Source organism: Brachyistius frenatus, unplaced genomic scaffold, assembly GCF_029030835.1.
Source record: "Brachyistius frenatus isolate BFR_SWC_R1_liver_20210118 unplaced genomic scaffold, ASM2903083v1 Contig_218, whole genome shotgun sequence".
Lineage (NCBI taxonomy): Eukaryota > Metazoa > Chordata > Actinopteri > Embiotocidae > Brachyistius > Brachyistius frenatus.
This window is the reverse complement of record NW_027210817.1, coordinates 533823-546309: the sequence shown is the minus strand read 5'-3', so window position 1 is coordinate 546309 and position 12487 is coordinate 533823. Positions and strand designations below refer to the sequence as shown.

Genomic DNA, 12487 nt, shown 5'->3' with positions numbered 1-12487 from the left:
ATATGGGTTTGTGAGATTTGCAAATCATTGCGTTTTGTTTTTATTTACCTTTTACACAGCATACCAACTTTTTTGAAACAGGGTTGTAAATCTCAACTAGGAAGCCATATAACATATAACAATAATTAACTGTAAGAAAATGCTAAAAAAGAAAAAATATGCAGCGCCCCGTCTTTTCAGATTGGTATAATCACTTAGACGTTGTTTTATCATTATGTTTGAGCATCTGCTTTAGTATGTACACTTCAACACACTGTATAAAAAAAAGGTAGAACATTTTGTTCTTCACGGATGTTTGAGCACCACTGCAACTCCCTGATACTTCCTTATGGTTCTTTTTTACCAGACTAAAAGTAACATGTGCCTGGAAGAAATCACATTTAAAACGGTTCCTTTGACATTCTCCAAGGTCACAGTAAGCAAACGATAAGGTCTGAGCCAGAGCATTGGTGACAAGAAACTGACACAAATAAAGCCATAAAAGAGTTGAACAGATGCAAGAAGAAAAAGATGTTAAAGACATCAGATGTGGTGGCATTACTCCTAAAATTGTATTCAATGTCATTTTAAATGGCAGTATCATTACTGCACAGAGGCTGCTCAGTTATTCATGTTGTGGTTCATATTGATATGAAGTTTGAATGCAGAGCAGCAATTAGGGGAAACTCAAGAGTCATCTTTAATGTAGAAAGTCTATACGGATTAAGAGGAAGAAAATGTTGCGCGTACCATCATGTCCGAACATCACGTTTGGATAGGTCAAATAGAAAATTTTAAAAAAACAATTAATTAAATTTAATTTTGGGGTTAAAATTGATGGAAAAGAAATTGTAACGAGTGATGCTGTTATTCTTGTGCCCATTTGATTTGGACTAATTTGTATATATTTCTAGAATGAATGACATCAGAAAACTGAAATTTTCCAAGGTAATGAAATATTTTTTCTGATAAAGATTTATATTCACTATGAAGCAGTGACAACATCACTGATTGTTGCTGCTCTTTTAACACTGTGGCCAATACTAGATTAGATAATGCAAATGTAAAATTATGAATTTCCGTAACTGCTGAGGGAATAAAGATGTAGATCTTTAAGAAACACTTCAACATGCTAACTTGAAGTTAGACCATTTTGATATCTGTACTACTAAACTAACTTTATATTGTGCATACAGTCGTGAGAGCTGTGAGCTCCTGGTTATGACACGGGAAGTCATGTGAACGGTGTGCTTGGTGTTCAACAAATAGACCAAGATAGATGGCGTCTAGAAGCCAGAGAGATGTACAATTTAGTGAGTTAGCAGACAGGTTCCTTATGCAGGAAAAATGCACAATGACTGTTAGAACATCGTAACAATATATGAGCCTAACATCTGATTAAATATGAACAGAAGTGTCAGCAAATCTGTCACAACCCAACAATCAAACCCTTTGTAAATGTACATAGTTACAATGGGAAATACAAAACCCTTCGGACAGAGCCAGGCTAACTGCTCCCCTTGTGTCCAGTTTGTTCTGCTAAGCTAATTATGCTAACCAAGTGCTGGCATAAGCTATATATTTGGCTGACAGAGATGACAGTCTTCTCCTATAACTCTTGGCAAAATGTTTAACTATTTCTTTAAGCTGTTTTGCAGACATGAAATAGTTGGTTTTGGACACTTTACCCTTTAATACTGTGTAAGGTTAAGTTCCACCAAATCTCTGCATCATAGCATCTCCTGAACATGACGGCCGATGTACCCACCTCCGCTGGCGTACTCCATGATTAGGTAAAGGGTCTTATCCGTCTCAATCACCTCGAACAGCTGCACTGTAGCCCGAAACAGAATCAGATTAAAATCAAATACATATAAACAAATCCTGCTCACATCATAAATGATAGCACAGCCATCTGCCTGTCTATCTTAATACAGAGGAACCCGCCACTAATGCTGTGGGGGGTTTTGATTCATGAGACAGTTCAGCTTTAGAAAATCCAACCTCGTGACCTCTATACGAGACCTGAGACATCGCCGCTGCAGTCCGGTCAACAAACGCTCTCAAGCTTATTCAAAGCATTATACTAATCACACACAGAGCTACACATGCATGGATGCACATACACAACGACAAAGCAAAATAATGTGCCTTACCTATGTTGGGGTGATTTAAACCTTTCATTATTCGTACCTCCCGAAAAAGCTGAAAGAAGAAACAGAATTTCAAAGTCATGATATATAAAGTTTGGTTTGCAGTCTCTTTATATTAGTGATGAAGGCGTTTTTGCAGATTGTTCATGGAATAAGTTGGGCAGGGTTTCTCAGCATCTTCTGTCTTTATCCCAAAGAATTCCCATGATCCCAGGCTGTTATGTTTTCTGATGCCTCTTCATTTCAACAGCTGAAATCAACTGTCAAAGAGTGATATGAGGTCATTTGTAGCTCTGAACTGGTTCCAAACTGGGAACATGGAGTATGACAGACTTTTGTATTTACACACTACGGACGGCATTAATAAAGACTTGAGATTGAGTTGCAATTGCAGCAGGTGCAGGAGGTGGTGTTTTTGGAGGTTGCTGCATTGATTTTGAAAACTGCAAGTCCCACTTTATGGAAGTGTAATTTTAAAACACTGGTAAAACCTTTAAAATGGAAGTGAAATGACTTAACTTCTATTCTCTTTACTGTAAATAAAAACATCAAGCAGATAAATTTGTGAGAAATTTAAGTTTGATCTCAAAAGTTGATGTTAAATCAAAATGAATAATTTTCTAATTGAACAATTTAGCAATTTTGAAAATTTCAATTGCAGTTCACAATCTGATATCTGTGCATCAAACATGAGGGGGACTTTATGTTTGACTCTTTTGCTGTGATCCAGATGTTGTACTTGTGTTCCAGATGTTGTACTAGTGTTCTAGATATTGTACTAGTGTTCCAAATGTTGTACTTGTGTTCCAGATGTTGTACTTGTGATCCAGATGTTGTACTTGTGTTCCAGATGTTGTACTAGTGTTCTAGATATTGTACTAGTGTTCCAAATGTTGTACTTGTGTTCCAGGGTTGTACTTGTATTCCAGATGTTGTACTGGTGTTCCAGATGTTGTACTAGTGTTTCAGATGTTGTACTAGTGTTCCAGATGTTGTACCTGTGTTCCAGATGTTGTACTTGTGATCCAGATGTTGTACTTGTGTTCCAGATGTTCTACTGGTGTTCCAGATGTTGTACTAGTGTTCCAGATGTTCTACTGGTGTTTTAGATGTTGTACTTGTGTTTTAAATGTTGTACCTGTGTTCCAGATGTTGTACTTGTGTACTAACGCTCTACTCTGAGTACATCAGTGTGTTCTCTCTGTCAGTACAGAAACATCAGAACACTACAAGTTCCAGGATGAATCACTCAAAACGCTCCAAACAAGAAGAAGTGTGAAACTCTGAACACTTTCCACCCTAAACAGTCGCCATCTTGGCTCCGTAGAGGAAGGGGCGGGGCCACCAATGTAAAGGATTTTCAAATTAAAAGCGTGTGAGGAAGCTGCAGCTGTTCCTGAACACAACGTGTTTGTTCTCCACTGCTGCTGGACAGAAGAATCAGAGTGTTTATTGAGTGTTAAACAGAAGACACAAAAACACACTGAATTCTGGGTAAAATAATTAAAGCTGCAGATATTTTGGAAGCTGATGTGGTCACATGATGAGGTCATTTCCTGTCAGTGCAGAACAGCAGTGTAGATTTGAAACAACACAACTCTGTTAAAATTCAAGTACAACACAGTCAGAGTCCTAACATGTAAGAGTATCATTAGTTAGTGTAACGGAGGGAAGTCTGTGATCTGGAACGCAGCATTGGTCTGTTTTACAGCATCCATCATGAGTCAGATAACGTTATAGCATTATAAAAGTATTATTTTAATACACCGATTCACAGATTAGTGAAGGAAAACTTCATTAAAAGCACTTGGTTGCACATTTAGCATATAATCGTGTCTTTATAGCAAACGGAAATCGAACTAAGACCAGTAAAAACAGACCAATGTATACTTGTGTCCTAAAAATAAGAATATCCTTCTGAGACTTTGTGAAAACCTCATCATTAAAAAAAAACAACAACACATGGCCCACACACAAACGTGATTAATCTGCAGCCAAAATCAGACCAACTTCTCCTCTGCTTGTAATCTGTCCACTCTAGGGGAAATGTTTGTACACTTCTGCCAGAGCAGTGCCGTGGATTAAAAGTGAGCCAGCTCCCCTGTTTTCATGTACATAACAGTACAGTGCGTCTACAAAAGGCCCTCGCTGAAGACCAGCGGCTCTCCTGCATGTCGTCACGTCAAACAAAGAAAAGGAAACAGAGAAAATGATGGTGCGAAATGCTTTTCTATCCTCTTTCCTCACCCCGACCCCTCCTCCTTTCCGATATGTCTCCCTCCATTCCCTCCTCCTTCATTCAGCTCCTCTAGCAGTGCCCCAACGTCACTGTTGCCATAGCAACCCAGGTATTAAGCCCGGGCTCTTTCCCAGCTTTCTCCAGCTGTGCTAGAGGGGAATCTTGGGATACGTAGTGCTGAAGCGTCTCTTCCTCATCATCCGGGCTGTCCCGTTAATTCCTGGCTCATCACGGTAAGGCTGAGCGGGTCAGATCCTTCAAAACAATAAACAATCCCGCGGCAACATGTTCAACTCCGGTCACTGCTAACGACTGAAAATAAACAGCAAACCCACGATAAAGCTGACGGGGACGGATGTGCGTGTTCTGCGGCAATAAGGCTCCTGTTACAACTACTGGCTGTAATTAAAATCTATCACATAGAAAGAAACGGCTGGAAAATGTAAATTTTAGGATGTGTTCGGTCTTGAAAATGCACAATTAAAGTGATTTAATCTAATTATATTTTATTTTCAGGCGTCAGGGGCCAGTGTAAAAATCTACTTCTGTAATTATTTGAGAGTAATCCATCTTCATGGATGTTGAGTTTTGATTTTCTCATCTGTGATTTCACCTCCCTCCTCTTTCCGTCTCCCCTTTACATACATTATTGTCCAGATTATGTTAATATTGTCTCTTTCATGTCTTCAGTCCTGAGGATTTTCTCTTGCCCATGGGTGTGTAAAGAAGTCCACTATCATCATCGACCAACTGAGGAGTATCCTCTTCAATCAGCGGCCGATCCTTTGCCTTTTTTCCTCCGTCCTGTCCTAAATGTTGCACCATTGTTTGTCACAGCAGCCGGTCCAGTCCAAGAAAAGCACCGGAAAATGGGATCAACGGGTGAATCCGGATTATACCTCCTGCAGAGCGGGTTAGACTAGGTAAAGGTAAAGAAGATCTATTTTCTGTTTTGATATAAGCATCCGAGATGTGATGAGTCCAAGGATGGGGATTACAGGAAGCCAGCGATCAAAAGGGCAACAGAAAACAAGGAGAATGTGCATTTAGGTACTGAAGCCTTAATAATAGTGTAACGATTCAAGGTCACTGCTACTGCCCCACCGGAAATGCAGAGGAAAAGCTTAGTGACAAATAAAGAGGTCAAAATATATATAGAATCATTAATTGCTGTTAATTCATCTTGTTTTTTTTCAAGGCTCTGACCGATGAAGTGGGGCCACAACACTTCCAGCAGATGTTACTGAGACCTGAGCAGAAACTCTGATCCTTTCATTCTGCATTTCGTCTCATACGAACAAAAACTGCCGTGTTTTTTTTGGAACATAACAGGACGTACAGACGGACACAGGCACACACACACTACATGCATATAAAGCTTCATTAATTCATCCCTGATTTGATCTTTCTGGTCAGTTCACTTCTTGCCCACAGGCGGAGGAGCTCGTTCAGGCTGAGGGAGGAATGGAGAGCGGGAGGAAGAGACTTCTGGCTGAATGCTGTTGACACATTGGCCCATGTGTGGAGCATATAAGCAGCATCGCAGGATGTTTCTTTACCGGACTATGTGCAACCCTGCTGCAGGAGGCCTGTTGCAGGAGGAAACCTTCATATGACCGGGATACAAGATGAAGACTGTGATCCACCCATGATCAGATGGTCCAAATGTCAGCCATGTTGTGTCTGGATATCCAGTCCAGGTCTCCTTCTCCTGAATCTGAGTCAAGTGTCCAGCGTCTGTCCTTGGCCGTCATGTCCAACAATACCTCAAGTGTCCACAATTCAGGCTCAACACTCAACATGCTGCCCAGCTGGAAAACCAGACCAGGCCACACACACTTGGGAGACACCAAACCGAACACAGTCCACCTACAAACCTGTCCTGGTTTCCTTTTTTCCTCCACAGAAACATGTGTTCAGGGATGACAAATTAAGAACACACATATAACAGAGAAGACAAGCCTGGGTTGGGTGACCCTGGTTTCCGAGATGAGTCACTGGCCTCTCGGGGCAGCGATTAGCCCAGAGAGAGACGAGAGATGATCTCCGGAGCAGAGGTCTCCTCTCGCTCTCATCCAGTCCCGAGCACCTGCCAAACAGCATCACGTTGTACGAGCCCTCTCTGCATCAGCTGCTCCCTCCTTCCTGCCCCGTCTGAGGATAAACCTCAACCTCTCTACAAGCCCCCGACTGCATATCAGTATTCTGATGAGTTCAATTTAAAAAAATAAATCTTCCACATTTGACATGTTTTGCTGCTGCTTATACAGACACAGTGTTAGACAGAGTAGCTTGTGTTTTATTTTTGATGTACACATTCTCAAATAAAGAACTATGATTATAAAGAGGAAAAACTCACCTTTTGTAGGCTGGTTGGATTCAGCTGAGTTTTGTCAATGATTTTTATTGCAACCTGGAGGAGACATCGAGGAAGTTTTGATCAGGAAAAGTGAACAAGAAGCTTTTCCTAGCGATGTTATAGATTCACATCTAAGAATCCTTTCTGAAAATAGCATTAAGAGTATTAAGATTGTGTACTAAAGCCACTGGACTGAGACCACTCTGAGCATTTACTGTAGTCACGTACATTTCTGTGGTTTTAATCCCCACTGACTACACTTGGTGCAGCTAACCCGGCCTATAATGACACTTCTCTGCCAACCTCTGCAGGAAAAAGATTGGTTTCAAAGTGTTTTAGGTATCATAAGGACACGGCCTCAAAATCCATCCTCAAACTAAATAATATCCCCATTCACCCGATTTTACAGAATACAATCAAACCCCCTTTAATGAATGGATTATTATGTAATAACTAATGACTTTGTGGCTAGTAATTCATTATAAACCATTATAATAGCAAAAGTTAGGTTGCCATTTGAAAGGTTTTGCTGTCAAATGTTTATTCTCTATATTTGGTGATAATGCAGTTTTAATTTAATAATTAGGTCATACGATAAGGTCATATGATTGGACTATCAGTCAGACTTTTTTTATTTTACAAACTACCATCACAGATGTTCTTAATGTCTTATAATTAATCTACAAAGTTGTTTTTTTTAAATGACTCATTCATTACAAATATAGTAATTAGATCCATTGTGCTGTGTGCATCTTTTTTTTAATGATGCGTTATTATGCATATTGCATTTATTTAGTATTCAGTGTTTAAATGTTATCGGGTTTTTTTTAATGAAAGTTCTGAGATTACTGAGATCCACTGTCAATACTTTTCAATCCACTACATTACATCACTGGACTCTAAAATTTAACGCAGCCGATAAATTTAAAGGGAGATTAAATCAGCAGGTAAGGTCAAATCTGTTTCTTTGAAAATATGTTGATGTTATGACGATGACTTAAAACTGGACCCAATCACATGTTAAAGACACCAGAAACATCAGCTGCAGAACTTTTCTTCACCCTGCAAACATCAGTTTCTCTCAATCATCTGTCGGCTCCTCGTTCCCTCCCTCCCACCCTGAACCTCTGCCGCCTCCACGTCTCACCTCCTTGCCCGTCAGGATGTGGCGGGCCAGCTTGACCTTGGCGAAGTTTCCCTTGCCGATGGTCTTGAGCAGACGGTAGTTGCCGATGTGCGGCTGCTCGTCGGAGCAGGAGGCGATGGAGTTCCTGCAGCGGGCGCCCAGCGAGCGGCTGGACTGGCTGGTGGCTTTGTCTGAGCGGCTCGCCCCCAGTGACACATGCTGAAAGAAAATGAAGGGGAGTGGGTTAGAGAGAGGGAGGGGGGGGTGAACCGTGGTCAGCTGGTCATGAACCGTGTTCACCAAACAATATGAAGAGAAGATCCAACTAAACTCTTTCTCTCACTGAGTATCTGCTGCATTTGTGGAAATCCCTGAGCAGATGATGGTTTCCCAGATTCCTGTATTACTGACATCAACTGATGCTTACAATCAGCAGCCCGGCTTCATGATCTACTGGTAGACTGAGGAAGCTGCATCCTGGTGCTACATCACCACGGTCACTCCAGATGTTCACTTCATACAGTCAACAAAGAAGCATCGCCGAGCTGAGCCGAGCTGCAGGAGAATACACAACCCTCATGTCTGCTGTCCAGCACATGAACACTCAGAACATTATGTTTCCATGTTGGGTTCAGCATCTTCTCCTTCAGAGGTCTATTCAAGACAACTGAAAGAAGTCTTCAAGCAGTATGACAGCAGATAGAGGTAATACTGCTGCTGCCTTGTGTGTTAGCCACCTTGATTCTGGACACCGATGCTTCAGAGCATCGCTGTGCAGCGCTGATGGAGTTTCCAAGCTTGAGTCACAGATCATTTTTAGCAAGGAAGCAGAGCAGAAGAGAAAAGGGAGAACAACAATGTGCATTTACACAAACAAAGCTTGATGTATTACAGTATGAAGGAGCGGCATGTCATGTGACAAACCGGGGAGCGTCACAGAGGCGGAAAGACAGAGAATAGATTGTGTGTGTGTGTGTGTGTGTGTGTGTGTGTGTGTGTGTGTGTGTGTGTGTGTGTGTGTGTGTGTGTGTGTGTGACGGGGTAAACGAAGCAAAGTACCAGGAGGAAGAGAAAACAGGATATGTGGGGCTAAAAAGCAGGTGTCAACCAGAGAAAGACGTTAGTGGAGAGGCACGTATGAAGGAAGCGTAAAAAAGGGAGCAGATGCCGGCACAGTGGTCCCTGGCCGGTCCGAGGCCCCGAGGCATCACACTTCCATCTCCCCAGCATGTCGTCTTGCTCTCAGCTTCACACACACACATACAAACACAGCCACGCAGCCTTAAGCCCCACCTTCAGACACTCCCTCCTCTTCCTGCCTCCATCCCTGTTCCCACGCCCCACCTAGAGCCAATTTGGAGCCTCTCTACACAACCTCCCCACACGGCCTCACCGCTCAGCAGTACGGGAGGCACGCGCAGCCAGCACAGCGTGTTAATCCGCCGACTGTACGGCGCACCTGTGCCAACATGGCAGGACAACATTTCATCCCCTCCACTCACTCATCTGTCATCATCGTTTAATTGTGGGGCGATGACAGCAGATCGAGATCCATTCTAATGGAGGGAAGGGATCTGCATTCACAATCAATCATGCATCTCACATAAACTCACACACACACACTTGATCTGGTGGCTTAACCATCCTTCTGTGCTGAAAGCGCTGCGAACAAACAGATGGGGTGTGTGTGTGTGTGTGTGTGTGTGTGTGTGTGTGTGTGTGTGTGTGTGTGTGTGTGTGTGTGTGTGTGTGTGTGTGTGTGTGTGTGTGTGTGTGTGTGTCTGTGGGGGGAAGGAGGGTGGAGGGGGGCTTGCCAGAAGTGTTTAGGGGCAGTCAAATGACATAATGCAACATCAATTAGTCATGTCAGCATTTTGATAAATCAGATAGATGGATAGAAAAACAGACAGACAGACAGACAGACAGATGATAGACAGACAGACAGACAGATAGATGACAGACAGACAGACAGACAGACAGACAGACAGACAGACAGATAGATAGATAGATAGATAGATAGATAGATAGATAGATAGATAGATAGATAGATAGATAGATAGATAGATAGATAGATAGATAGATAGATAGATAGATAGATAGACAGACTATAATCTTCACATTTGCTGAACCTTGGCTCCTCTCCTTCCTGCAGGCCGCCACTGTTTTCCACTGTACTGAATGTATGGCGCTGTCTGACACCCACTGGCTCTGGGGTTGGGCGCTTTGTAGGCTGCGCAGCAACGGACTGCACATCATTTTACGCAGTAATCCGCTCGCTTCATACGAACAAACCACATATTCTCTATACGTGTATTCTGGCCTGCTGTGCTTTCGTCCCACCCATCCGATTTCTGGAGAATACACACACACACACACACACACACACACACACACACACACACACACACACACACACACACACACACACACACACAGACACAGAAGCAGCAGCAGCAGCCGAGGAGTATAATGTGACATCACTATCTCTCCACCGCCTTATAACAAGAGGTGACGGCTGGTTTTCAGGCTTTCTGCGCATATCCGCTGAGCGTTATCGTATGCGGATGGACCATTCCGGGCTGTTTGCCTGCCATCAGCTCTTTCCCTGCGCAGACACTCAAGGTTAGCCCATTTCCAAAGACCCTGTTCTGCTTAAATATCTCCCCAGTATCACCTCCAGATGCCTTTCGCCCAGCGAGGAAAAAAATAGCACCATTCATGGCCCCCATCTGCACTGTAATTAAAAGCAGAGGATGCCAAAGGCCAAACATATGAGGAGATATTTGTTTAGGGATGCACGATTTATCTTTTGCATGCTCACAGATGCAGGTTAGAGGCTGTAATTGCACTTACATGGTCTCCAGTACTCCTGTCGTTTCCAGACGGTAATGCAGATCGAGAAGACATGTTGTTTTCTTTCTCCTTTTTTCCCTGAGTAAGAATCACGGTGTGTTTGCGCGGATGATTTTCACAGGCTCCACAGACAGAATAACATCCGCAGATGCGACCCACCGTCCCAAATCAATCTGCCTCTTCTCCAAGCGGCCCGGCCGTGGTCGACAGGAGACCTCTGCCTATCATGGCAGCAATGGATATGTGGAAGGAGGTGTCCTCAAACAAGCTGCATTTTCCACCGTGCAGTTTGCAAAAAATACGTCCGATCAACGATGCAGCAAATGCAATGCAATGCAAATCCCGAGCATCGAATAAGTGCTAAAATGCGGTGATGTTTGGCCGCAGCCCAGCGTCTCTGTGGCGACTCTCCACCCCCTGCCTCATTTCGCCATACAAAACAAACACGGCTCCTTCTGGATGTGTGTCATCTCCGTTTGTCATAATACTGACCGATATAATCTTTCACTTGAAAGCCGCGGCGCCAATACAAGCCGCCCCGCTGTGCAGCAGCTCGCAGGAAAACACAGCTTACGGTGCAGCGAGGAAAAAGGCCGAAATGTTCAGAAATCGGTATTCCCGGTCGGTGAGATGCGCACCACCATCAAGTCGGGGAGAAGACACGGAGACGACACTTCCGGTCGTTGTTTTGGAAGTAAAAGCCTTCATGGTCATTATAGCAAATATCCGAAATTCATGAAATAATAATGGATGACATTTGTTTCCCTTCTAATATGTACTATCTGTTCTTTTTATTGATATAACCTGTTTATCTTGTTTTTCCAGTTGAATTCTCTGCCTATTCTTTGTGGTCTTTGTAAACCTTTTTAGTAAAAATATCAACAATAACAATAAAAAACAATAAACAAATATTGGGCTATTAAACTAAATGGATGATCATTACTATTATTGAAACCCCAGAAATCAAGATAGAGTTATATTCCAAATAAAATAATCGCCTGTTAATTTTGAAATACTCAGTAAAAAACAGAAACATGTTCCAGCTGGCTGATGAGTCTATAATTGGTCCAAACACTGTCAAATTTGACGTAAAAATGAAATCAATACTAAATATTAAAAAAGTAAACAATCTTTCTGTTTGGTAAAGTAGCCCAATATTGACTCTTTTATTAGTGTCTGCTTATTTCTAGCGTTTTGTTTCCTTACTTATTTTCACATTATGTTCTGATTCATCATTATTTGTATTTGACGACAGTTTGAATCCGTTTGTTGTCCACTTACTTTGATTCAGTTTAATTTTGTACGTGTGCATTAGTCTACCTCCTGAAGGTGTCACAGTTTCCTTTTAAAAAAAATAAGCAACAACGCACTAATAATGAGTGGAGATGAGTGAGGAAGAATCAGGAGGAGAAGATGATGGATGATGCATCGATCAACGCCCCACTTCTCCATAGCGACAAACGTTCCCATTTTATTTTGAAAACCAAATCTCTTAACATCCTGTCTCAGCTGTCTAACAACCTTTGACTTGACGCAGCTGAGATGCGCCACATCAGAGATGCTGACAGGTCCAACACAACACAACCCACCGGTGGTATCGGCGTAGATTTTTGCGTAAATTAGCATAAAGTCTCCAAAGATGGCCAATGTACAGGCTTCACCATCCAAACCTGTGATTCATGAGGCAGTCCTCTGCTTTATAAGGCCTACTGCTCATGACAGGTGGTGTGCTTGGCTGGTCTGTGCTGTGTGTTGCAAGGCTCTTCCAGAGCAAATCA

At 42.5% G+C, this 12487-nt stretch overlaps 1 protein-coding gene across 2 annotated transcripts in view; it reads right to left on the bottom strand.

Moving 5' to 3' along the window:
- The window catches only part of mark4a (MAP/microtubule affinity-regulating kinase 4a), a 28557-nt gene extending 17199 nt beyond the window's left edge, over positions 1-11358 (bottom strand). For both annotated transcript variants that reach the window (XM_069719580.1, XM_069719581.1), the window contains exons 1-5: positions 10710-11358; positions 7878-8075; positions 6731-6784; positions 2136-2184; positions 1748-1813 (exon numbers count right to left, since the gene is read on the bottom strand). In XM_069719580.1, coding sequence (XP_069575681.1) covers positions 1748-1813; positions 2136-2184; positions 6731-6784; positions 7878-8075; positions 10710-10763 — 421 coding nt within the window. In that variant the 5' untranslated portion in view covers positions 10764-11358. The remainder of the gene's footprint in view (positions 1-1747; positions 1814-2135; positions 2185-6730; positions 6785-7877; positions 8076-10709) is intronic.
- Between the last annotated feature and the right edge of the window lie 1129 nt (positions 11359-12487).